Raw genomic sequence first — 27,183 nt, 5'->3', positions numbered from 1 at the left:
CAAAATGACCTGTTTGTGCAAGAGACAGGGAGATCCAAGGGCCCGGACGTGAGGCAGCCGTGTGGGGCCGAGTCTCCTGAGCGCCCTGGGTCCCCATCAAACAAGACTACGAATGCCTCTGGGGACACAAAGCTCTGTTCCAGTGCCAAGCAAGTCGTGAGGAAATAGGCACATCAGAGCATTCATTTTCCTCAAGTATAGGGAGCACTAGTCTTCTGTTAAAAGCAGCGTGCAGATTTCACATGCACGTTTAACATAAACACTAACATAACTTGAAAGATAACTGGGCTGCAATGCCTGGCGGGGGAGGGCAATCAGTTAGGGTCAGACTTCGGCTCAGCTCGTGATCTCACAGTTTGTGAGTTCCAGCCCTGCACCAGGCTCTGTTGTCAGCACAGAGCTCGCTTCGCTTCCAATCTTCTCTCTGCCCCTCCCCGGCTCATACTCTCTCTCAAAAATAAATAAGCATTCTAAAAATGTTAAAACATGCAAATTTCACATGCATGTATAAAATAAACACTAACAGGCGCCTGGGTAGCTCAGTCGGTTAAGCGTCCGATTTTGGCTCAGGTCATGATCTCACGGTTCGTGAGTTCGAGCCCCACGTCGGGCTCTGTGCTGACAGCTCGGAGCCCAGAGCCTGCTTCGGATTCTGTGCCTCCCTCTCTCTCTGCCCCTCCTCTGCTCATGCTCTGTCTCTCTCTGTCTCAAACAGAAACAAAAATTTTTAAAGAGTGTATAAGGGCACCTGGGTAGCTCAGTCGGTTGAGCGTCCGACTTCAGCTCAGGTCATGATCTCACGGTTCGTGAGTTTGAGCCCCGCATCGGGCTCTGTGCTGACGGCTCAGAGCCTGGAACCTGCTTCGGATTCTGTGTCTCCCTCTTTCGCTCCCCCTCCCCTGCTCGCTCTCTGTCTCTCTCAAAATTAAACAAACCTTAAAAACATTTTTTTTTAATCAAGATAAGAGGGGCATCTGTGTGACTCATTCAGTTAGGCGTCTGAGTTTGGCTCAGGTCGTGATCTCACAGTTCATGAGTTCGAGCCCCGCATTGGGCTCTGTGCTGACAGCTCAGAGCCTGGAGCCTGCTTCAGATTCTGTGTCTCCCTCCCTCTCTCTCTTTGCCCCTCCCCTGCTCACACTCTGTCTCTCTCTCTCTCTCAAAACTATAGAAATATTAAAAAGTAATAAAATAAACACTAATATAACTTTCAAGGTAATTGGGCAGAGGCACCTGGGTGGCTCAGTCAGTTGAGTGTCTGACTCTTGATTTGGGCTCAGGTCATGATCCCAGGGTTATGGAATCGGGCCCTGCGTCAGACTCGACACTGAGTGTAGAAACCGCTTGGGATTTTCTCTCTCCCTCTCCTCCCTGACTCCACTCATGCTCTCTCTCTCAAAAAAAAAAAAAAAAAATTACACGTAATAGGCTGTGAATCAGCTCCCCCCAGGGGGCGCATTGGCTCACCTGCCACGTAAGAAGCAAAAGCCTGCTTGTGTTATGACCTGGACGCAGGAGGCTCCAGACTTGCAGGAAGATGTCCTCCAAGATAGAGGTCAAGGGTGATGAGGTCCAAGTTCCGAGAGAGCACAAGTTACGTGGGGAGAGCTTAACCAGCCTGCACCCATGTTGATATCACCTGTCCACACCTCCCCAGGTAACAGCCCGTGGCCAGAAAACTTATCAGGCTCTCCAGCCTCTGCACGTTTCTCTCTAGGTCAAGGTGTTCCGACCAGCATGGTTTTGCAAACAGTTTGAAAAGCCTTAGAGAGGTCACGTCCGTCCAGTTGGCGTAACCCCATCTGTCCCCAGGGTCACGTACTGAGACCACTTGCCGGCTGTGGTGGCTGCCTGGCCCCGCGAGGCATTTGGGTTCTGTGAGGGTGTGGCCAGCAAGATTTGGGGACTCTGGTGCCGTCATCCTGATGACTTGGCTTCAGACTTGTACGTGAGGTGAAGGTTCCCCTGGTCATTTTGCTGCCGTCTCGTTCCCTCCGGCCTCACTTGACAGGCCCGGGACCAGACCCTAGTCGGTGACCCTAGCCTTGAACGTAGAGCCCTGTCTCTGACCCACGAGCTTCTCTGGCTGTGGGCTTCTTCAGTCTCCTGTCCCTTCATTGTCCTTTTGTGTGTCCTGCCTGTGTGTTCCTTTGTACCCGACCTTGTCTGTCGGGACCGCCTCTTGGCTGGCCCCGCGCACGCCTTGCCATGCCCTGCCCCTCTGATGCCACATGGAGCTGCCATCTGGACGGGCTCCCTTGTAGCTAGATCTTGCCTTACTCAAGACTTGGGGCTCCTACTGGCCTCTTACAAAAGGCCAGTAAGAAACTAGGCTGCGTCCGACCAGTTTCGGGTTCGACGGTGCGTGCAGATGAAGTGTGTTTGTTTTAACATCATGGCCAGGAGTAGCTACCTGAACGTAATTTGTAACCCCGGGCACTGAGGGACCCGTTCATCTAATGAACGTATTTGTACTAAATGCTCATTTCAGGAGTACTGCGAGTGCAGTAGTTTTCCAAGTGTGGTCCCAGACCAACGGCGGCCGCAGCCCTGGGAACTTGTCAGAAAGAGGGATTCCTGGGGCGCCTGAGGGGCTCCGTCAATTGAGCGTCTGACTCTTGGGTTCGGCCCAGGTCACGATCTCATGGTTCGTGAGTTCAAGCCCCACATTGGGCTCAGTGCTGACAGTGTGGATTCTCTCTCTCTCTTTCTCTGCCCCGCCCCTGCTCTCTCTGTCTTTCAGAATATAAATAAACTAAAAAACTGAGTAAATAAATAAAAGAAAAGAAATACAAATTCCCAGACCAGTCCTGGTGAATCAGAAACTCTGAGTGAAGCCCAGCAATCTGTATTAAAGAATACACCCCAAATTTCAGATTATATGTTAAACCTCAAGAACCCCGGCTGCAACACATGCCACTGGCTGTGTGAGAACGACCTGGAGAAGTGCGCAGTCCCCGAGAGGGAGCCCAGGGTCTCACTGGCTGGATGGCAGGAAGAAGGCAGGAATTAAGGTTAGTGTATGCAGCTCAGGAATGACCCTCAGCAGCCTGACCACAGGCAGGCTTTGCAGTGTAGATGAGAGTGCATCCCAGAGAGGGGCAAGCTTTGCGATATAGACGAAAGTGCGTCCCAGAGAGGGACAGGCTTTGCGGTGTAGACAGGAGTGCATCCCAGAGAGGGGCAGGCTTTGCGGTGTAGATGAGAGTGCGTCCCAGAGGGGGCAGGCCTTACGGTGTAGACAGGAGTGCGTCCCAGAGAAGGGAAGGCTTTGTGGTGTAGACAGGAGTGTGTCCCAGAGAGGGGCAGGCCTTGCAGTGTAGACAGGAGTGTGTCCCAGAGAGGGGCAGGCCTTGCGGTGTAGACAGGAGTGCATCCCAGAGAGGGGCGACTCATTACCTCGACTCGTTGCCTGGCCCAGCTTGACGAGAGTAGGATGACGTGGCCTCTCTGACTTCCCAGCCCCATGGTCCCCAAGAGCCCTCTCCTTTTCTCTGGTCCTGAGTGCTCTGCATCTGGCAAGACTGTGGGCACAGGCTGACCATCACCCTGCCAGGATTTGTAAAAGAACCATGTGAAAGAGGACTGGCTTTTCCTTATCAATTTTTTTTTTTTTAAAGAGAGAGAGGGAGCATGTGCACAAGTTGGGGAGAGGGGCGGGGCGGGGGTGGGGAGAGAAAGACACAGAAACCGAAGCAGGCTCCAGGCTCCAGGCTCCGAGCTGTCAGCACAGAGCCCAATATGGGGCTCAAACCACAAACCGTGAGACCATGACCTGAGCCGAAGTCGGGCACTTAACCGACTGAGCCACCCAGATGCCCTTGTAATTGTGTTTTTTAAAAGAAAGATGTGGGGAAAAATTGGATATCCTTTTTAAACTTAAAAACAGAGATCGCCACAAATACCAGGAAGTAAATATCATTCCTACGTTAGGAGCAGTTAAGAGGCGTTTGGGGAACAAATTAAAGAGGCCGGAGGGAAAAGCAATATTGAGGAGCAGTTGGGAGAGGAAACCCTGGAGGTCCGCCGCGTGACCCCTGCACCCCTAGCATCTGCCACGCGACCCCTGCACCCCTAGCATCTACCATGTGACCCCTGCACCCCTAGTAATGTGGTTTGGGGTGATCAGTCCTCTAGTACCTGGGATCAGAGAGAGAGAGAGAGACCCTGCAAAGGGTGTTCGTGTTAGTCTTAGTTCAGACTGCCTTAAAATACTAGACACTGGGGTCTTCAACAACACACATGGCTTCTCGGAGCTCTGGCGCCTGGAAGTCAAGGTCACGGTACAGGCGGGTAGATTTCCTTCTGAGGCATCATCCTGGGTCATAGGCAGCTGCCATAGCTCTGTGCTCATGACCTCCTCTTTGTGGATACACAGAGCCAGCTCTCTGGTGCCCCTTCTTATAAGGACACTAATCCTACCGGATTAGTGCCACACTATGGCCTCCTGTAACCATAACCCCATCCTTAGAGGCCCCATCTCCAAATATGTTGGGGGTTAGGGATTCAACATGAATTTGGGGAGGACACAGTTGTCCCCAGCAGTGTTAATGCAGGGTGTGCTTTGGGTGCTTAGCACTGATGGTCTAGACAGCTTTCTTAATACACCTGACTCTTCGTTTGACATTGTGAGCCTGTCTGATTGCCTTAATTTGCTTCATTGTAAGATTAGGGAAACTTCACGGTGCAGTGTCTCAAGGATGCCACTTGGAATCTTGGCGTTTGCTGAGAGCAGGACGGAGCTCAGCCACATACAGACGGGATGTCTGCTCTGAGCCAGGTACAGCATCTCACTGCACAGAATCCCAGAGCAGGAAAGACAGGAATGAGTCAACTCATGTATTTTGCAAACACATCACATTTACAAATGCCCGACACTGTGCTCAGTGCCTTGCAAGTGTTCATTGACTTAAGTCTCTGACAGGTGGACGCTGTCATTAATGCCCTCACTGGTGAGGAAACTGAGACACGGGGGGTGGGTCTGAGAACTGGTGAGTGTCGGTGCTGGGACAGCATCCCGGGGAAGCTCCCCTCAGGTGCCTCACTAAACTGCTCTGCTCCCATGGGAAGGATGCCCACCCTTCACACGGCTGGTGTGTGCAAAGCTGCACATCAGGGTCAGGTGTTGCTGCATCCAAGGGCAGGTAGCGGGGGAGGTATGGAGGGGTCAGGCTCAGGATGTGAGGAGAATGTGTATGAGTAAGCAGGCAACCTCTTCCTGTCTCCAGAAGTTTCTTAACAGATAACCTCTTCCAGTCTCCAGAAGGTTCTAAGCAGGCAACCTTTTCCAGTCTCCAGAAGGTTCCAAGCAGGCAACCTTCTCCATTCTCTGGAAGGTTCCTTCCTGTGGCCCAGTGGCATAGGGACTTGCTACAACCCCAGGAGGGCACACACTGATACCCCATTGGAGAAGCTGTCAGCTCTCCACAGGTGAATCTGTAACAGAAGCCCACGGGGACCAGGAGGTGTCTCTGCCTATCACTGGGCACTGCCATTGTGCTTTGGCTTTCCTCTCTTTCTGGGTGACTTTTTCCAGGAGTATCAGAGGAGCCTTGGAAGAACTGGCTTACTCTTGGGAGTTTGGCATTTTAAATGGCAGCTGATGGCAGATTAACCGGTGGGGCAGAAAGGCCACCCACCCCCACGTGCCTCATTTTACATGGAGGTGAACCTGAAAGGCGTATAGCAGGGCAGTAGTAAATCAGGTTGTGTTTTATTTTTATTTTTTATTTATTTTTTTAAACATTTATTTATTTTTGAGACAGAGAGAGACAGAGCATGAATGGGGGAGGGTCAGAGAGAGGGAGACACAGAATCTGAAACAGGCTCCAGGCTCTGAGCAGTCAGCACAGAGCCCGACGCGGGGCTCGAACTCACGGACCGCGAGATCATGACCTGAGCCGAAGTCGGATGCTTAACCAACTGAGCCACCCAGGCGCCCCAGGTCGTGTTTTAAATGAGCCTGGGGAAGGGTCACACCGAGCGGCAGACCCTGCAGGAGATGTTGTAAGATCAGGTCATGCTTTCGAACCCAAGTCCTCGTGTTTGTACCGGTGCACGTCCAGCTGCTTAAGTGAAGCCCAGGTTCAGTCCTCATCAGCCGCGTCCCTCTGGGGGTCACCGATACAGATGTCCCGAAGGAGAACAAGACAGCTATCAAAGCCTGAGTTCCTGTCACCCCAAAACCTCCTTACATCCCTTTGGGAGCCCCTCTGTCTTGGCTTGGGCTCTTGCCACTGGGAAAGGATAGTGTCCAGTGTGCTGGAACAGGTTGACTTTGTAATTGGCCTCTGTGTTCTTCGTAAAATTTAAGCACATATGACAGCCAGGCATCTGGTGTTGAGTTTTATGATCATGCTCTTAACAGTGTTTTGTTTTGCTTTGCTTTGCTGCCTTCTCCTCCCCCCAGTTTTTTGTTTTTTTTTTTTTTTTTTTTTTTTAGAGAGAGAGAGGCAGAGAGAGAGGGAGACAGGATCTGAAGCGAGCTCCGCGCCGACAGCAACGAGCCCGATGCAGGGCTCGAACTCAACAAACCCAAGTCAGACACTCAACCAACTGAGACACCCGGGCGCCCCACCTCCCCCCAATTTAATAGTAAATTTGAGGAGACAGGCCTCCAGCACATAGAATTTTCTTTGGAACTTCTTCCTCCCCCACCCGCCCCCAAAATTTTGTTGAGAAACTGCCTTCCGCCCTCAGTTCTTGACAATATCGCTGTAACTTGAACATGAGGAGCTCTCTGTGGGAAGGAACCCATCCTGCGTTAAGTGAGATAGCAAAGGCCAGCATGGATCAGTCAGTTCTGGGAGGAAAGCCACTGGACACGCAAGGCAGAGACTTGGGCACCCCCTTCTTTATTCGGGCGGAAAATGGGTACGTGACTATACTAGCACGTCCGGTTAAGTACTGGCTTGCGTGAGGGCAGGATGCTTACTTACTCTCAGTAATGGGGGCAAATGCCACCCTGTCCCAGAGCTGGCTGCTCCCTTTTACAGCATCTAATTCAGTGTTTCAAATATGTCACCAAGTATTGCATTAAAAGAACAGAAGAGTGACATTACTAGCTTTTGTGTTCTTTCTGGTTTATATTCTAAGATTAATTCAAATACTTGTCTGGCGGTTTATTTGTGTGTGCTTACCCTGGTGCCAGTAGACTGTGGGTGGAGACAGAGACGGGAAAGGAGCGAGCGTCAGATGGACCAGGGTCAGGCCCATCTGCCTTTTCTTGGAGACCCCACCCCTCAGCCTGGGTGACTGAGAAGGGGAGTGTGTAAGTGCCATCAAGGATACACAGGGCATGGGAACAAATAACATGAGGTCATTTTAGCATTGTTAGAAGTCTGCTTTCTGTACTGAGGCTTTTTTTTTTTAACGTTTTATTGATTTTTGAGAGAGAGAGACAGACCACAAGTGGGGAGGGGCAGGGAGAGAGGGAGACACAGAATCCGAAGCAGGCTCCAGGCTCTGAGCTGTCAGCACAGAGCCCGACGCGGGACTCGAACCCAGCAGCCGTGAGATCGTGACCTGAGCCGAAGTCGGACGCTCTAGTGACTTGAGCCCCCCAGGCGCCCCTGCATATGGAAGTTTTCAGTGGAACGTCCTCACATCTTGCAGCCTTTTTGTTGTATTGCATTAATCTCGCTGTCAGAATAAAGATGATTTTTGCCCCGGAGCTGAAGGAATCCAAGTTTACAGTGTTATTAGCTGGTGTGGCTGTGTGTGCTGGGGCACTTGGCGAGGGTGGGCGCTTCATCAGCCCTACAGATGCCCCATCACAGTCCAGGGGGCCAGGAGTCTCCTGAACTCGGGTGACGCCAGTGTCCCCGAGTATCCCCCAATTCACACACATGCTGTTAATTACTTCCCAGATAGTAGGTGGGAGCAAATACTGTCATAGAGGAGATGGCTCTAAAAAGTTGTTTTGGGGACAGCTGGGTGGCTCCGTCGGTTAAGCATCCACTTCAGCTCAGGTCACGATCTCATGGTTTGTGAGTTTGAGCCCCGCATCGGGCTCCGCACTGACAGCTCAGAACCTGAAGCCTGCTTTGGATTCTGTGTCTCCCTCTCTGTCTCCCCCTCCCCCGCTCACGCTCTGTCTCCCTCTGTCTCTCTCAAAAATAAATAAACACTTAAAAAACTAAAAAAGAAATCAGAGGAAAGACGTATGCTTTTTGCAAGGTGTATATGCTCCATTGCTTGGGAAATTTCAGGAAAGAGAGGTCGGCTTTAAATATAAAAGCATTCTGCCCAGCAGATATAAAAGAGGTAAATGAAATTCTTTGGAGGAATCCACACTGTTATTCTTCTCCCATGGTAAATAATCCCCTGTGGTGGGGGACATTATGAAAATCTTGGACATTCAAACTAGGGCATTTTCTTAGTTGTTTTTTTTTTTTTTTTAAAGCCATGCTTTTTTTTTTTTTTTTTTTAGCTATCATCTTCAACTTAAAATCTTCGGTTTTTAAGATACATTATAATTTTGAATAACTGAAAGTCTAGTTTTTAGTGATCTCACTTGTGCTAACTGACCTCCTAGGATTCAACTCAGCATATCCATGGATTTAACTACAAGTGTAGCTCTTTCCCCCGCTCTTACGGGTTTGATCTACTGGACGCTTTTTCAGCTCTGTTGTTTACTAGTGTTGCAGATGTTACGACTGTGTCGTCCAGTACAGTCATGCGTCAGGAATTCACGAGCTGCCGTTGCCCTTGATAAGCATGACCAGAGGACTGCACATTCACCTGCTGGTTCGTGTGTTTGGCCCTTCCCAAGCTTGACCGAAGGGAGAGTGCAAACGTCCCTAATTAATGTGATTTGTTTCCATTTTTGCAGCCATGCAATGATGGACCTGCTGGTTGAACTTTGCCTTCAGAACCACCTGAATCCATCCCACCATGCCCTGGAGATCCGGTCTTCGGAAACCCAACAGCCTTTGAGTTTTAAGCCAAACACTTTAGTTGGGACCCTGAATGTGCACACTGTGTTTCTCAAAGAGAAAGTTCCCGAAGAGAAGGTTAAGCCTGGCCCACCTAAAGCACCTGAGGTCAGTAGGACAAGCGGACCCTTTGTCACCTGAGGACATATGCAGACACCTGTGGCCCAGGGGTTGAGGAGGGGGCTGGTGGGGCCCCTCTTATCTAAGTAACACCTGCAGACAGCTGTTGTTGGAATGCTTACTAACAACGCTGGGCAAAGTGAGGCCCTAACTGGGCTTCTTATCAAAGATGGAAGTAAACTGAGCTTAATAACATTCACGGTTGTAACTTTGCTCCTTCGGATGTTATAGAAGAGGAATCAGTCTAGACCAGAGCCATCCACTGGAACTTTCTGCACAGATGGGAATGGTCTGTAACCCTGCATGTTCCAAGGAGGCCGCCCCTGGCGCGTGTAGCTAGTTATTAAGCAGGTGTGATGCAACTTGTGTGATTGAGAAACTGAGCTTTTAATTGTATTTAATTTTAATTCATTTACATTGGAATAACCACAAGGAGCCCGTGGCTACCATGTTGAATTAGGTAGAACCGCTCTAGAAAATCCTAGGTCTTTCAGTCCAAGGAAGCTATGGCGATACGGGGAAGATTTGAACTTCTCCTAGACAGAGGAAAAACAGGAGTTTTCCCTTTGGAGAAACTGACGTCCGAAATTTGTACTCAGTGCACTTGGGGAATATCTCATACACAGATTTATTTCAGGCTTTTGGTTATTGGTTAAAATGAACTCCAGCTGCTTATGGTACTTCTTAATAAAGCTTTGCTGTGAATCTTTTAGTGCCATTGGAAAGCTTTTAGGTGCTTGGAATATCTACTAAATTTTTCTGCTTTTAAACATGGCAGTTTGGCCAGCAGTTCATCTTCTGTACGTTTTTAGGTTTGGGTGGTTAATAAATTATAATCGGTGCCATCGATACCCTGGAAAGGGGCATGGGATCCAACGAACTATTCAGCACGCACTTAGTGGGTCTACTCTTCAGGGCGTTCGGACAATGTCGAGTCAGTAAAGGCCAAGAAAAAGTTGCCTTTATGAACCTTTGGCATATTAAAATTTTTTTGACGGGTCCGTTTATCACTAGACATTTAGAATCAGGTGTAGTCAAACCGATTGGTTTTTTCCCTGATTATAATGGCTCTCATTATATGTTTATTACATGTATATGTCTGCTGTATGCCTCTTATGTAGTCCCAGCTTAAATATGTGTATGTAGTATATATACAAAAAAATATGTATATACACAGACATGTATACATACCGTATATACTTATAGAGATATTAATATATTTATGTGGGTCTGGCTATTTGAACAAAAATTTGATATCTTGGGGTTTTTTTTAGGATTTTTCTTGAAATTGAATTATTCGTGATACTTTCAAACGATTTTCATGTAGACAATATGTGCAAGTGCCTTGTGTTCAGGTCTGTTGGGATCCTTGAAAGATGGTAGTTAGGCGTAGGTGTTAAATTATAAATCAGGATCCCTCCCGATGTCCATTCCCTTGTGTTGTTAGCAGTTTGTTCCTTAGTGAGCAAGGCTACGGTCAGTGGTTTATTCCAGGTGCATATTGTTCACTACTGAGTCTGCCATTTCCCCCCATGACCCACTCAGTTTCTGGAGAAGGGCTCGGGCTGCCCCAGATCTTGCCGCACTCATTCTAGAGCACCAATAGGGGTTGGAGCCGTGTGCAAACATGCCCTTATAGAATACTTTCGTCCCGTATGTTCTTCCAGAAATCCGTGCGCTTGGTAGTGAATTACCTGCGAACGCAAAAGGCCGTGGTGCGTGTGAGCCCCGAGGTGCCGCTCCAGAACATTCTCCCAGTCATCTGCGCAAAGTGTGAGGTCAGCCCAGAGCACGTGGTGCTCCTCAGGGACAACATCGCCGGGGAGGAGCTGGAGCTGTCCAAGTCCCTCAACGAGCTGGGGATCAAGGAACTCTACGCGTGGGACAATAAACGAGGTGAGGCCGCCCTGCGTCTTTGACGCCCGCTGGGGGAGAGCGCGGGCGGGAATCGCCGTGCCTGGATTTTCAGGCCACTCAAGCTTCTTCCAGAGTTGAAGTGGGCAGAAAGTAAATTCGGTCTGTTCCTGTTCCCCTCGATTGTAATGATGCATCTCCCCCCATCCTGAGCCTGTCCTGTTCATTCCCTGTCTCCTGCGAGCTTCCGTGACGTGAATAAAAACAGGCCCTGGACCAGAACTACTCACAAAGCCTGCATGAACCAGTTTCTCTTGGATTTCTTTTTCAGTACCTGCCCCAAGTCTCAAACATTGCTCATTGTCAGAACCAGCTGACAATTCAGCTTTTTCTAAAACTGCCCGAATGAATTATAGTTCAGGAGATCAGTCCTCGAGAACCACCCACAAGGCCATGTGGGGCTTCCTCAGCGTTGATGCCAGAGACACCTAATGCTCGTGTGAATTTGGTACTTGACCTGACGGCCCAGAGCCTCTGGGGGAGCGGCCGCTCTCGAGACCATTCACTGTTGGCACAGAGGCTGATAGGTGCGTAAGCAGATTTCCCTGATTGACACAAAGGGCTGACCATATTGAAACAGCTGCCAGACCAAAATAAATCAATGAATGAGCAAGTAAAAAAATAAATACATAGCCCTTGACTTTAGAACTTACTGAAATGAACTTCATATAAGTGCCTTTTAATGAGGCTCATTTGATCTGTTGCCTTGTATTTATTCCACAGATACCAAGTGGGTAGGGTTTTTAAAGTATAAACCTATCCTGTTTTTTCGTGTTTCTCTAGTGTCCTTCAGATTCTTCCGGGAAAATCTGTTTCTCTTATTACTGATGTCATTGCAAAATCAGTGATCATCATGGAATCTCTCTCCTCTGCCAAATCTCCCACAGGTTCTGGACCCCAGGTCTCATTTGCCATTCGAGGAAGGGTTTTAGCTCAGTCACATATAAAATGCATAGACTATTTATTCCTGCAAAAAAAAAAAAGAAAAAGAAAAAGAAAATAAAGTGCTCTGACATTTGAGAGCAATGCATCTTGTGCTTTATGCCGCATCTCTCAAAAACTCAGACAAGATTATTCCCAGCATCTGCTCCGAGGGTTGGATATAGTGGGTGTGTCTGTCAGGCTCTTATCAGCCCTGTTTAAATTTGGTTTCTGTGCCTCTTTGGAAATAGAGCTTTCATTTGGTAAGACAAGAAAAAAAAAAAAAGGAGAAAAGGAAAGAAAAGAAAGAAAAACTGTCCCCACAAATATGTGAAAGCAAAAAGCTTGCACAAACACGCATTTCTCTTCTAGGTCAGTCATCAGCTCTATCTGTTGGGACCCCAGCAGCGTCCCCAGAAAATAAAGGAGTAACAGCCGGCACGGGCATGGTGGGTGACCGGCCCCTGCCCGGGACACGGTGTCTCTTTCATCTGGACCGTACAGTGCCATGTGCTCTGCCGGCTGTGCAGTATTTGATTACCATCCCCGCCAAACGCCTTTATCCCTACTGGCAGTCAAGTATTTGGGAAGAAGGGAGAACATTCCGGAAGATGTCTGCGGGGAGCCCTCTCTCTAGGCCCCTCTTGCATTACATCCCCTCCCCAGCCAGCAGCTGCTCCAGAGCGGGCAGGGCCAAGGCCGGAGGCGGGGCCAAGGCCGGAGGCGGGGCCAAGGCCGGAGGCGGGGCCAAGGCCGGAGGCGGGGCCAAGGCCGGAGGCGGGGCCAAGGTCGGAGGCGGGGCCAAGGCCGGAGGCCGGGCCTTGCTAGGCAGAGGCCCAACTCTTCTGGAATTCCCGGGATTGGCAGGCTGGAGAAGCAGAAGGCTTTGCTGCCACCTGCTTCCATAGGAGCTCTTAGCAGCCCGGCAGCGGCGGGCTGGAGGAGATCAGGGGCTGGGGACTTGGCCCCTCTCCTGCAGGGGTGCAAACAGCACCACCACCACCCCACCCCCCCCCCCACCCCCCGGCCCGGGGCCTGCAGGGGGCGGGGGCCAAGGCTGTACTCAGGGGCTGGTGCAGACCAGCGAGGCTTGCCCTCACTCTCTCCTTGCCTGCTTTTTCCAGTTCTTCTGACCAAAACTCAGTCGGAGCCTTCCCTGAGCTGTCAAGGTACAGTGAACCTGCAGGCCTGCTCCCACCCCAGCTGGACTTTGCATGGCTCTGGGCTAGGACGATGCATGCAAGTGCACTGGCGTAGAGGAGCTGAGGGAACGCAGGCTTGCCACGCCGGGCCTCCGGGAGCGTGTCTGTCGGCTGCTAGGCGGCTTCGGTTTGGCGTCTTGACACCCTGGTTGCCTAAGAGAAGAATGTCCCTTGTGTGGGAGTTCGCTCGGTGCGTCCACCTGCTAAGCAGTGAAGGAGGCCGTTGCAGAAGATGGGTCCTTCTGGAATACACAGTTTCAGGGCAGAGCAGAAGTAGCACTTGCAGAAGATGCCCCGTTTACCTTTTCACCCGTGTCCACCGGTGCCCGCGAGGTCTGCTGCAGAATTTGGGGCAGTGTAGATCATGAAGTCTAATCTTTTCTGTCATAGAAGCGTATATACACGATCATTCTGGCTTTTAGATTTCTTCTGACATTTATCGTAAACCTTACGTATGCTCACATACACCTATATTTACACGTACATGCACACGTATACATGGATACATATAGTCACACTGGAATTTTATTTAAATGTTTTTATTGATCTATTTTTGAGAGAGAGAACACAAGCAGAGCAGGGGCAGAGAGAGGGCGAGACACAGAACTGGAAGCAGGCTCCAGGCCCTGAGCTGCCAGCACAGAGTCCAACGTGGGGGCTGGAACCCATAAACCACGAGATCACGACCTGAGCCGAAGTCGGATGCTTAACCGACCGGGCCACCCAGGCACCCCTGTATGTTGGAATTTATGTGACCTCTTTGAACTGTCCACACACACACACACCCAAGTTCATTTAAATCCCGGTGAGTGTTTGTCTTTTACGTACAAAAGTGTAATGAAACAGATCTTGGTGTTGGTCTGGAAACACAGCCCGTGGGTGTGGGCTCTGACACTGCGGTGGCCCAGGCCACCCTGCACACTCCTTGTCTGCTGAGGTTTACTCCGTCCTACGGTGAAGACAAGTCCGGCGGACAGAAGGATCCGCCCCTGAGAAGCACTGTGAATGGCCGTTGTTTGGGGCAGGAACCTCCTGTCTGTGAAGGCTTCCTCAGTTCACCCGGGTCTGATCTGGGGCAATAGGCAGACGGAGGTCAGCACGGCTCTGATCGGCGCTGTGCACACAGGCTCGTGACGGGCTGCACATCTGCAGAACGCAGGCCTACGGCTCCTCTCGTGCTTGCTCGCTCGCTCGCGCCTGTGCCCTGGCCGCTGAACGGCCCTGACCTTCCATTTTCCTCGTCCGGAAGAGTGAGTGGTTTGGATGAGCTGGTTATTTCAGGGCCCCTGCAGCCCCATTCCATCCCCCCGCGCCGCTCCGTTCATCTCTGTTGTTCTCCGAATCCCGTTAATGCTTTGGCGCAGTTGTGTGCACGCTTACAGATTGAGCACGTCCTCCTCGAAACTTTGATTCGTATTTAACTTCTCGTAAATCAGCGTAAACCGGACGAAAACAGGTTCTGGGCTCAAATTGTGTGTTTGGAACCAGAGAGTGTATGGACACACAGCCGGGCTGTGTGTCCGTGGCCAGGTGCTGGCTGTGACATGTGGCGGCCACCTGCCGACACTTGGGCTGACGGGAACACGGAGGGACACCCAGTGCTCTGGCTCCCTCCTGCATTGTCTGCCGGGGCCCAGAGGCCTCACAGAAGGCACCTCTCAGTACAGAGTCGCCCATCCCTCGCTTCCGCACCTAAGATCATCCGCCTGGGGGCCCTGCTGCCTCCAGACAGCCACCGCCTGCGGCCACACAAGAGAGTGCCTCTCGGATCACCGCGGGCAGCTCTGGCGGCTGGGCCGCCCCTCGGCCTCCAGTCTTGCGGACTTGGTGACCAACCTCTACTGCTATTCAGGGAAAGAAAAAAGAGGCTTGATTGTGCGACAGTTTCCTGATCAGTCTGTCATTGCCGTGGTTGGTGTAATACCCGGTGTGCCAGTGACACGTTCCCTCGTTCGCCTGCCGAGTTCTATGACACCACACATTTTACTACCTTGGCTTCACGTGGCCCTCAATGCTAGACACACGATCGATTATAAATACACCTGTCGACGCCTACTGTTGTTCACCTGGGTGTAGTTTTACCCTGTATCGTAGCACAGCTCAGCCTTCGTAGCTCGGTGCCTGGCGCGGAGGGTTTCAGTGCGATCAGCCGTGAAATCTGTGCGCGCGCACGCGCGCGCGTGTGTGGGGGGGTGGGGGGGCGGGGGGGGATGCATGCCTTGCGATGGGAGTCGCTCGCTCACTGATCTGGATCGGAGGGCACCAGTGGCTTGGCTGGAGTCGCCTGCACGTAACCGAGGGCCTGGGCCTCGTCACTAAACCCCGGGCCTTTGCCGCTCCCAGAAGAATTTAAGGAATGAGGGTGCTTGGGTTTTACTTTGCTAGGGATGCAGCATTAGCGTTCATGCGTTTGCTACTAACGTACCGGCTCTCGTGTGTGTGCTCTCATCGGAGGGTGAAATTCTAGGCCAGCAGATAAAGAAGCTCCTGCTGCTTACCTTGTTTGGGTTGATGTTCTGACAGCAGACTGTGTGATCCCAGTCCAGATTTTCCTACCCGTGGATTGGCGGTCGGGCTGTCCAGCAGCTGGCAGTGGGCCAGGAAATTCATCTTTCTGTCCCTCGGGAATACCCCAATGCCCCCCCCTTGGCATCTCTGGGTGCCTTGGAAGAGAAGAACCGGATGAGTTCATGACAGAGGCCTGGCGTCGGGTGGCAAAGTGGTGTGCCCTCGGTGCTCCTGACCCCTCTTCTGCTGGTTCTCAACCACAGCCCGGCAGCAGAAGCACCGGGGGTTAAAGGGGAGTGAATGCGGGGCGCTGGGTCCCACCCCAGAGGCAGGGGTCTGGAACTGGCCCAAGTCCTCAGTGACGCCATGATGCCGTCAGCTGCCCGACAAGTCTGGGCTTCGACGTCCCCGTCTGGGGGCTCCTGGAGAATGTCATCGGGAAGGAAGACCTTCGGGTTGAGGTCGTAGAAAGCAGATCTGGAAACACGAATCCTGGCAGGTCACATAGGGTTATGTCAGCTACCACCTGGGTAAACCATCGCGGCCAGTCCATGTTCTGGAAACGAGTGGCCTTTTTTAAGCCAGAAAGCTATTGATTTATTTTATTTAGTGAGCGTTTGTACCTCACTCATAATTCCAAAAGTGGATGTTTAACACAGATGGCCCCGTCCTAGTCACCAGTCACGTGTGGCCCTTAGGCACATGGAGTGTGGCCAGTCTGAGCTGAGATGTGCGCTGTGACCCGCACACTCAGCACCAAAATGAATTTAAAAAAATTTTTTTATGTATGTTTATTCTTGAGCAAGAGACAGAGTGTGAGCAGGAGAGAGGAGAGAGAGAGAGACACACACACAGAATCCGAGGCAGGCTCCAGGCTCTGAGCTGTCAGCACAGAGCCCAACGTGGGGCTTGAACCCACGAACCATGAGATCATAATCTGAGCCAAAGTTGGGCACTTAACCAACTTAGTCACCCACATGTCCCACCACCAAAATGAATTTAAAATGTCTCATTAATGGGGTGCCTGGGTGGCTCAGTGGGTTAACAGTCTGACTTTGGCTCAGGTCATGATCTCGTGGTTCCTGAGCTTGAGCCCCACATTGGGCTGTCAGCTCAGAGCCCTCTTCAGATCCTGTGGCCCCCTCTCTCTCTGCCCCTACCCTGACCTCTCTCTCTCTCAAAAAACAATTTCACTAATAATTTCTCTCTCATTTATCTAATGGCATGATAATATTTTAGAAATATTAGATTAAACAAATACATTATTAACATCACACCTGGTTGTTTTTGACGCAGCCTCTAGAGAATGTAAAACAGCATGTGTGATTTACTTCATTTTTCTAGTGGATGGTTCCACCCTAGAACTGCTTGATTGATTTGTTTTTATCATTCATGCACAGGGTTCAATCCCACCCAGAGGAAAATGCCACCCAACTCACTGAAAATTGTGAGAACCTTTAGTCATTTCATAAATGGGACTTGGAGGCTTTGAGGTGGCTTGAAATGCTTTTTTTAATTAAAAATTTGTTTCCATTTATTTATTTTTGTGAGACTGAGCACACGCAGGGGAGGGGCGGAGAGAGAGAGGGAGACACAGAATCCAAAGCAGGCTCCAGGCTCTGAGCTGTCAGCACAGAGCCCAACACGGGGCTTGAACCCATGAACCGTGAGATCATGACCTGTGCCGAAGTCAGACAATTAACTGACTGAGCCTCCGAGACGCCCCTCAAAATGCTTTGGAAGAAATAGTTGCTGGTTTGTCCTATAAAAACCAAAATAAAGTTTAAGGGTGGAGGACTCATTTATCGACATGTTTAAAGTGTGGTGTTTAATCTCATTCCATAGACTGATAATAATGATACTTTTGTTTTCTCCGCAGAAACCTTTAGAAAATCATCGCTTGGCAACGATGAGACAGATAAAGAGAAGAAAAAATTTCTGGGATTTTTCAAAGTTAATAAAAGAAGCAGTAGTAAGGTAATGGGCTGAATACACGTATGATTCTGCATTACGTAAAAATAGTTGCGTGGGATGTTTGTACTCACCCTGTCTTGGAATTTTTCTAAATATTTGTAGGAATATTAATTTCTTCAGGTGAAAGGGAACTTATTCATATGCAGGAAAGTGACTGACATACATCCAGACTTGATTCCTAAAGCAGGGTGATAATGTTGTGTTCTCCAGTGGGACCCAAAGCCACGAGCCCTGCTCTGCCGGCTCGTGCACAGCACCCGGTGTCCAAAAGGTATATTTTGCTAATCCCTAGTATTTGCTCCTTCCTAGTGAGACTAAAAGGACAAAAGCGGTCCGGCCACTGGCGGGCTCTGATTCCATATTTGTATCCAGTTCCAGGCAGAGTGGGAGGGTAGCCTGGTGCTGGTGAGAAACCCCTGTGCCCACCGCCCGGACCTGTGCATCTCATTTCCCCGGTTCAGGAGGCCGAGGGAGGGGACGGTTCACACCACTTTGCTGATGAGGACGGGAAGCAGGAAATAACGGTGCTCAGGGTCCGGGCTTAGATCCGGGCTGCACAGCCCGCAGCACCCCAGGCCCGCGGTGGTTTCTGGTTCAGAGGAGGGGGGGCAGTGAGCTCCAGGGTGAAAGCCAAGGTCAAGTGTGGCTCAGGAGCTTGGCCTCCTGCAGGTGTCTGTTGCCTTTGGCAGTGACCCACACACACCGGCTCATTTTCCTCTTTGTGTGTCCTGATGCTTTGATTTTGCTTTTGTGAATCTCTTTTTTGTTACTGGTTACATGCCCTTTCTCTGATGTTGCTAGGTGTCCTTTGAAAATCAGTGCTCGTCGTACTTCTCTCAAGATCCTTGGTGCTTTCCTTCTCTCTATCCCGTATTCCCTCCCAGCCCCTCCTCCCCCTTCCCCCTTCTCCTTTCTCTCCTCTCCCCCTTCCTCATCCCCTCTTCCTTTCTCTCTCCTCCCCCTTCCCCCTCTTTTCTCTCCCCTCCCCCACCCCCTCCTCCTTTCTCTCCCCTCCCCTCCTTACCCACTCTTCCTTCCTCTCCCATCACCTCCCCCCTTTCTCTTCCCTCCCCTCCTCTCTTCTCCTTTTTTTTTTTCTGGTCAGGTCAGGATTACTTGAAATTACAGATTCCAACTTTTGCGTTTGAATTTCCCTTCACTCTATAAATGTGGGGCTTCTGGGTTCCTGAAATCTGGGAGATCACATTTTCCAAGACTGCGTTCCTCACTGTCCTCCTTGATCCTGATGGAACCAAGTCATAGTAAAACCTACCATTTCCTCACACGGGGATCTCAAGAGTCCTCTGGAGTCTTACTCCTTTGGAGGGAAGGAACTGCCAGCAAAGCCAGTAAAAAACCAAGAAACGCTTTTGTTTTTAGCAAAATAAGGTCGCCTGTGGTGTGGGGGTGGGAGGCTGCCTGGCTTACGCCACCGCCGGGGACACTGGGAAAATGCCAAGGCTGCGGGACTCTTTCTGTCCTGGCGTCTTGGCGCTGTCCCTGTCAGGCTGCGCTTAGTTTCCCTTCTCCTGCACCTCCTCTCTCCCTTACTTTGTTTTATTTTGCCCTCGACTTCTCTTACCGGAGTATCTGTGGTTTGTGGCCCCAGCCTCTCCAGGCCTTGTTCCTCTTCGCTTCCTGGATTGAGAGGCTGTGCTAAATGCAGCTTAGCTTCGTCTTCTGGAAGCCTGCTGACGGGTAGTATCCAGCCCATTGCACAGTCGAGGAAGCACAGGCTGCATGCCCCTGAGCTGACCACGGTCCGAGTCCACACCGGCCTGTCCTTCCAGTGCCCTGGCTATTCCTCCCTTACTCCCACTGTACTTGGTTCACACTTTTCTTCATGAATCCTAGGAGGGTTGGGTAAAATCATTACTTTCTTTAAGTTTTTTTTAATATTCTATTTATTTTTGAGAGAGAGAGATAGAGCGTGAGCGGAAGAAGGGGCAGAGAGAGAGGGAGACGCAGAATCCGAAGCAGGCTCCAGGCTCCGAGCTGTCAGCACAGAGCCCGATGCAGGGCTCGAACTCACAAACTATGAGATCATGACCTGAGCCAAAGTCAGACGCTTAACCGACTGAGCCATCCAGGCGCCCCGGGCAAAATCATTAAGTGATTCCTAAAATGTTACGATGCCAGATAGTCTGCACACATCTCAAGAGAACAGAACACTGAGAATGGAGAAATGCCAAGGCAATTTGAAGCTAACATAGGTCTTTGCAGTATCTCCTTAAAAGCAAAAAAATATATACGTGTGTGTGTGTGTGTGTGTGTGTGTGTGTGTGTGCATGTAGTCTCAACAAGGATATACTTAAGGGATAGCATTTTGGCTGAAGCAGCTGAGGGTGCATATCTCTCCTTATTATAAAGCTTTGGTATCTTAGGGGCCCCTGGGTGGCTCAGTTGATTGAACGTCTGACTTGAGCTCGGGTCAGGATCTCACGGTTCATGAGTTTGAGCCCCATGTTGGGCTTAAATGCTGTCAGCCCAGAGCCCGCCTGGGATCCTCTGTTCCCCTCTCTCCCTGCCCCCCCCCCCCCCACTCATGCTCCTCTCAAAAAATAAAAATAAGACTTTGGTATTTTCATTTTTGGTATTTTAAACTTGGGGGTTTCATTTTAAAACATGGTAATTTTCTACTATCTGGACACTATTTATTCTTGTAACTCAGCGGTTCTGAAAAAGTACCTAAGAATCACCCTAAGACCTCGCCTAACAATTGGATTCTTGGGTCTTCTCCCCAGAGATTCTCATGGGGGAGGGGGGGTGTCAGGAGCTGTATCTCCTGCTGCGCCCTGTGATTCTGTAGCCGGAGGCCAGTGAACCATCAATGCGAGACATCGTTCTTCACGATGGAGCGAGATACCATGATTGTTTATCTTTTGTGGAGAGTGAGATGTTCGGTGAATTATTTCTGCTGCACTCACTGAGCAGATTTAGAAAGCCCCAACCAACACTTGTTACTCAATTGGTTTTCAGAGCCCACTCATTCGGCCCAGACGCACTAACTACTGTTTTCTTCTTGTGCGTTTTCCAAGCGGACGATATGCTTTTGGGAAAATGCAAAAAGAAAATGCCTCCCCGTGAGTCATGGATTTCACAACCAGTTTTCAGATCAGTGAGCACTTCGGTTAGGGGCTTCTGGGTTCCTGAGCGGAGGGACGAGCCCCAGGATTCCCATCTAGAGTCTGCTGCCTTGAGGACCACGCTGGTATCTTTGGCTGTAGTAATCGCTGAGGATGACTTTCGACCTGGGCTTGCTTGACCTTTGACCTGGAGATGACCTGACGCGTGTCTGTGTTCCAGGCGGAGCAGATCGGGCGGTGCGGGCTGGACGGCGATGGGGACCCGTCACGGTCGGCTTTGGGAATGGGCTCGAATGTGAGTACTAACCCCGCAGGGGCTTCTTGCTAACCGGGCGCGCTTCTTGCTGCTTCAAGGAACCTTCTAAAAATGGAATCCTAGATTCGTTTGGTTGTTAGGTTTTTGTGCTTTCAGTCTGGATAAATGCACAAAGCTGCACATGGGCTACTCGTTTACCTGCCCGTGCTACGCCTGGAGCAGGTACCAGTCAGCACGGTCAGGAGGATCCTTGCTTAGAAGGACTGAACTTACGCTCTCCGGACTCACTCCTGTACGCTCAGGAGGAGCTGATGGTTTGGGGGCCACCTGGCCCTCTTTCCCACCCTGAACCCACCAGTTCCCAAACTCCTCAACTACGCTTTGAAGGGAAATTTATTCAAGTTTTATGTATTTATTTTTTTAGTTTTATTTTGAGAGAGAGAGACAGGGGAGAGAGAGGGGGGGAGAGAGAGAATCCCAGGCGGGATCCTCACTATTCGCACGGAGCCCGATGTGGGGCTCGAACTCACGAACCATGAGGTCATGACCTGAGCCGAGATCAAGAGTCCGACGCTTAACTCACTGACCCACCCAGGTGCCCCGAAAGGATTTGTTAAAACTACCTGTGCCCTCATGTTTCAAAGTTGGCATGTAAAACTTTTCTTCATAATTAAAACATTTTTTTTCACGTTTACTTATTTTTGAGAGAGAGAAAGAGACAGAGAGACAGAGTGCAAGCAGGGAGGTACAGAGAGAGAGGGAGACAGAGGATCTGAAGTGGGCTCCAGGCTCCGAGCTGTCAGCATAGAGCTTGACGTGGGGCTCAAACCCACAGATGACGAGATCATGACCTGAGCCCAAGTCAGAAGCTTAACTAACTGAGCTACGCAGTTGCCCCAAACCTTTTTTTCACGATTTTAAATACTTGAAGGAAAAGAATTCATAGTATGTTATAAATACTGACATTTAAAGTATATCTAATAAAGATATGCTTTACCATCACATTTTAAAATTATATGGGCAAACCCTTCAACAGCGATAAGAAATTTTGCATTATTTTCCTTTTCCGTTCTGCCAGTCCCCGTGTAATATTCTGTTCTAGTCAATATATATTTTATGCTTAAAGGTCTTTTATAAAGGCTTAAATGAAATGTAAGATAAAAACGTCTATCGAAATTGGATTCTTTTAAATTTCACGTGATCATAAAGCTTTAAGTAGAAAAACATTCTGACAGATTAAGTTCACATTACAGCTGCAAATAAATAAAAACAGTATAAATATGTTACGACTTTTGATATATAATTGTTGAGCATGAAAATTCACTTTTTTAGAAGTTTTTTTTTATTTTGAGTGGGGGAGAAGGGCAGACAGAGAGAGAGAGGGGAGTCCCAAACAGGCTCCATACTGGCTCAGCACGGAGCCCGACCCAGGCCTCGATCCCACAGACTGTGAGATCACAACCTGAGCTAAATGAAGAGTCAGACGCTCAACCAACTGAGCCACCCCGGTGGCCCTGAGAAGTTAATTTTTTTGAAAAGATGTCACCTTTTAATAAGACAAAAAGTATTTTTTTCCATTTATTTAATATATCCATTAATGAACATAATTTATGGATAAATCTAGATAAGCTTCCACATTGAATTTTGGGACTCTTTTATATTAAGCCTTGAAAAACATTTTACATAAATAAGTCTACAAAGAAGGAAAAGTTAAGCTGTCTGCAGCTTCTGCAGGTAATTCACAGAGTGATCTATTGTGAAAATGGTTTTGAATGGACTTTTTTTCCTTAATTTTTTAATGTTTGTTTATTTTTGAGAAAGAGACAGAGCGCAAGCAGGGGAGGGGCAGAGAGAGAGGGAGACGTGGAATCCGAAGCAGGCTCCAGGCTCTGAGCTGTCAGCCCAGAGCTCACATGGGGCTCAAACCCACGAACTGTGAGATCATGACCTGAGCCAAAGTTGGACACTTCACTGACTGAGCCATCCAGGAGCCCCTCGAATGGTGTTTTATCTCTACCTGATTAAGTTCTTTTCAAATTTGTCAACAGACAAGATTTGGAGGCCATTTGACTGGTAAAGGACTTGTTACTCAATCACCCTGGAGTTACTGACTTCTGGGAGGTATAAGGAAAACCTTAACCAGACTTATCAAATAATAATTATACTCATTCCTTGTAGGCATTTTTTTAAAATACCGTTTGAAGACTTCCTTCCTGAAGGAACAAATGTGATAGAAACAGGTGTAGACATCAAATAATATATGTGAAGAATTAAAAATTTTTTCTTTATGTTTATTTATTTCTGAGACAGAGAGAGACAGAGCATGAACGGGGGAGGGCCAGAGAGAGAGAGGGAGACACAGAATCTGAAGCAGGCTCTAGGCTCTGAGTTGTCAGCACAGAGCCCGACGCGGGGCTGGAACTCACAAAGCACAAGATCATGACCTGAGCCGAATTCGGACGCTTAACCGACTGAGCCACCCAGGAGCCCCTCATCCCAAATTTTAAATCTGTTTTTGTCAAGATCTGGGGCTTATAGCCACTTTGGTTTATGGAGAAAGTTTGCCCTGTACACGAATTGGCAAAACAAGCCCTTATTTTCCAACCAAGAAGCCAAATCAAATTTAATTTGGGTTAAAAAAAAACTCACATCATACTTTAAAATTTAACTGAATGTGTTAATATGTGTCCCCATGACAAAATGATATGACTTCTGAATCTAACAGTAGATGTGTGGAAATGTTTCAGTTCCTCACATGTCACTTTAAAAACATAGGAGTTTAATGCCCTGAATTTAATACTACTTTTCCCTTTTAGTGGTCATGGGTTTTTTTCTTAATTTTAATTTTTTTAATTATTTTTTTATATTTAAACTCAAGTTAACACAGTTTAGTCTTGGCTTCAGGAGTAGAATTTAGTGATTCATCACTTACACAGAACACCCAGTGCTCATCCCAAAAAGTGCCCTTTTTTAAAATTTTTTTTTTACATTTATTTATTTTTGAGAGACAGAGAGAGGCAGAGCCCAAGTGGGGGAGGGACAGAGAGAAAAGGAGACAGAGAATCCCATGCAGGCTCCAGGCTCTGAGCTGTCAGCACAGAGCCCAACACGGGGCTCGAACCCACAAAGCTCAAGATCATGACTTGAGGTGAAGTCAGATGTTCAACCGAATGAGCCACCCAGGTGGCCCCAAAAAGTGTCCTTTTTAATGCCCGTCACCATTTAACCTACCCCCCCACCCACTTCCCCTCCAGCTACCCTCAGTTTGTTCTCTGTATTTAAGAGTGTCTTATAAGTGCCTCCCTCTCTATTTGTATTTTGTTTTTCCTTCCCTCCCCCTGTGTTCATCTGTCGTGTTTCCTAAATTCCACATGTGAGTGAAATCATATGATATCTGTCTTTCTCCAACTGACTTATTTCACTTAGCATAATACACTCTAGTTCCATCTACGTTGTTGCAAATGGCAAGATTTCATTCTTTCTCATCGCCCTTTTTTAAAGTGTATTTCTATTTAAGAGCGAGAAAGAGTGCTAACATGCATGAAAGCGGAGGAGGGACAGAGAGGGAGAATCCCAAGCAGGCTCCACGCTGTCAGCACAGAGTCGGGCGCAAAGCTCCATGCCACGACCCTGAGATCCTGACCTGAGCTGAAATCAAGAGGCGATGCTCAACCAGTTGAGCCACCCAGACGTCCCTTAATGGCTATATTTTAAAGCTCTGTGCAAATCAGCTCTCAGCTGTCAAGACAACCAAATCTCATTGGTTTCCAGTTTGAGGAAGGATTTACACGTGGCCGGAGCTGAGGCCGTACTTGAGCTAGATGCGGCCGCAGGCACCTGTCCACAGAAGTGCCTGTAACCATTCTTATCTTTGTCTAAATAACCCTGAATAAAATTACCTAATGATTTTTAAGACAATCTCGTCTTTAGTTGTGTAATCTACGCAGGTTTTTACCTGCCCTGACCACATCAGCAATGCCATTTGCTTTGCGAAAAAACAGACTTAAATCCACTGAGAATGGTTTGAAATGTCCGTTGACTCATTAGTCTGTAATTTTGGTCTCAATTTTGGCCACAAATTATTGGATAATGTCTTCTAGGAGCGCTTGGGTGGCTCACTCGGTTGAGCATCTGACTTTTGATTTTGGCTCAGGTCATGATCCCATGGTCATGAGATTGAGCCCTGTGGCGGGCTCTGTGCTGAGTGTGGGGCCTGCTTAAGATTCTCTCTCTCCATCTCTCTCTCTCTCTCTCTTTCTCTGTCTCCCTCTGCCCCTCCCTCATTCGCGCACATGCACACGTGTTCTGTCTCTTTAAAAAAAAAAAAAGTCTTCCAATATTTCATACACTCTATAAGCTACATTTGTGTTTGAGTAAGGAGTCTATTTAATTACACTGGAGGGCTTGGCCGCTCACACCATTTTACTTAATGCAGTTAAGTATTACAGCTTTTTCTACAGCAAAGAATGGCCGCATAAATTTTGTTGTGGGCGTTGCTAATCTGTGTGAGTTTTTTTCTCAGTGCAACGTAAGAAAATACATTTATGATATAGATAAATAGAACCTAGGCAAAAACTTCATAGGAACTGTTCAAGGCGTTTATAAGAAAAATTACAAAATTCCACAGAGGCACACAAAAGTAGAATTGTACACGTGGAAGGCATACCGTGTTCTTAAATATGAAGATTCAACATTATTCTGTTGATTGGGTTTTCTCATAGAGCTAAATAAATTGGTTATAAAGTTTACTTGGAAAAATAAACAAGCAATGACTAGCCAGGAAAACTCTGAAAGGCAAGGAGGGTGGAAAAGCCTAACCAGTTTTAAAATGCTTCTTAAGGGGTGCCTGGGTGGCTCAGTCAATTAAGCGTCTGACTTCGGCTCAGGTCATGATCTCGCAGTGCAATCCATGGGTTTGAGCCCCGAGTTGGGCTCTGTGCTGACAGCTCAGAGCCTGGAGCCTGCTTCGGATTCTGTGTCTCCCTTTCTCTCTGCCCCTTCCCTGCTCTCATTCTGTCTCTCTCTCTCTCTCTCTCTCTCAAAAATAAATAAACATTAAAAAAAAACTTTTTTAAAATAAATAAATAAAATGCTCCTTAAGCCTCTGTAATTCAGACCGTGTCATATTGGCCACAGTAGCTCAGTGGAACCCAATAGAAAATCTGGAGCGAGTTGAAGACAGAAATTGATATACAATTTGGCCACATGTCAAATCAGTGGAGGAAAATAATCTTATTAATTCAGGAATTTGAGATCACTGAATAGCCCTACAGAGAAAGATAAAATCGTGTACATTTTCACCATAAATATGAGGGTAAAAAACAAATGAATCAGAAATGTAAATGTAAAAATTGAAACCATACAGTTACTAGCAGAAAATAGGAGTGAATTCATCTGCAAATTGAGAGTATGGGATACTTTCCTAAACACTGGTGAATTTGACTGCAAGGGAAACTAAATTCTTGAATAACAAAAGAGAGGGAGAGAAGGAGGGAAAGGGAATGTTATAAGCAAAGTAAATGTCCAGATGATGAATGTGGGACCAGGGCTCTTAGAAAAGCAATGGCAACCATAAATAAGTGAAATCATAGGGCATTTGTCTTTCTCTGTCTGACTTTATCTTATTTAGTGTGATTCCCTGTAGGTCCATCAACGTCAGTGCAATTGGCAAGATTTCATTTTTTTCTATGGCCGAATAATATTCTGTCGTACATCTTTTCTATGCATTCAGTTATATATGGGATCAAAAAAAATAAAAAGCAAACAAATGGACTCATAAAAACAGAACAAACTGGTGGTTGTCGGAAGGGTGAGTGTGGGGGGAATGGGCGAAGTAAGCGAAGGGGATTAAGACCTACAAGCTTCCAGTCACTGGGAAGAAAAATACAGCTTAGAGAATGTAGTTGATAATATTGTAATAATGTTGTACAATGTGACACTACACTTACCGCGGTGGGCATTGAATGATGTAGAGACATGTTGATTCCCTATGTTGTACACCTGACACGAATACAACATTGTGTATCTACTTCAAATTAAAAAAAAAAAAAAGAACGAAAGAAAGAAAAAGGGGGCTCCTGGGTGGCTTAGTCAGTTAAGCGTCCGACTCTTGGTTCTGGCTCAGGTCATGATCTCACGGTTTGTGCGTCGGACACCCACATCGGGCTTGGGATTCTCTCCCTCCCTCTCTCTCTGCCCCTCCCTGGCTTGCTACCTCTCCCTCTCTCTCTCCCTCCCTCCCCTCAAAAATAAATAAATAAACAAAC

The 27,183-nt window shown here is 48.4% G+C and overlaps 1 protein-coding gene across 7 annotated transcripts in view; it reads left to right on the top strand.

Moving 5' to 3' along the window:
- Nucleotides 1-27,183, top strand: part of COBL (cordon-bleu WH2 repeat protein) — a 270,241-nt gene that overhangs the window by 107,403 nt on the left and 135,655 nt on the right. For 4 of the 7 annotated variants that reach the window (XM_060632145.3, XM_060632150.3, XM_060632147.3 and 1 more), the window contains exons 3-5: nt 8,834-9,044; nt 10,724-10,952; nt 17,481-17,578. In XM_060632145.3, coding sequence (XP_060488128.3) covers nt 8,834-9,044; nt 10,724-10,952; nt 17,481-17,578 — 538 coding nt within the window. Of the gene's footprint in view, nt 1-8,833; nt 9,045-10,723; nt 10,953-13,015; nt 13,061-17,480; nt 17,579-20,881; nt 20,957-27,183 lie in introns of all 7 variants that reach the window. The other 3 variants (XM_060632143.3, XM_060632144.3, XM_060632148.3) reach the window with 2 other exon arrangements.

This window comes from Panthera onca, chromosome A2 (genome assembly GCF_046562875.1).
Source record: "Panthera onca isolate mPanOnc1 chromosome A2, mPanOnc1 haplotype 2, whole genome shotgun sequence".
NCBI classification, from domain to species: domain Eukaryota; kingdom Metazoa; phylum Chordata; class Mammalia; order Carnivora; family Felidae; genus Panthera; species Panthera onca.
This window is presented reverse-complemented; position numbering and strand designations above follow the sequence as displayed.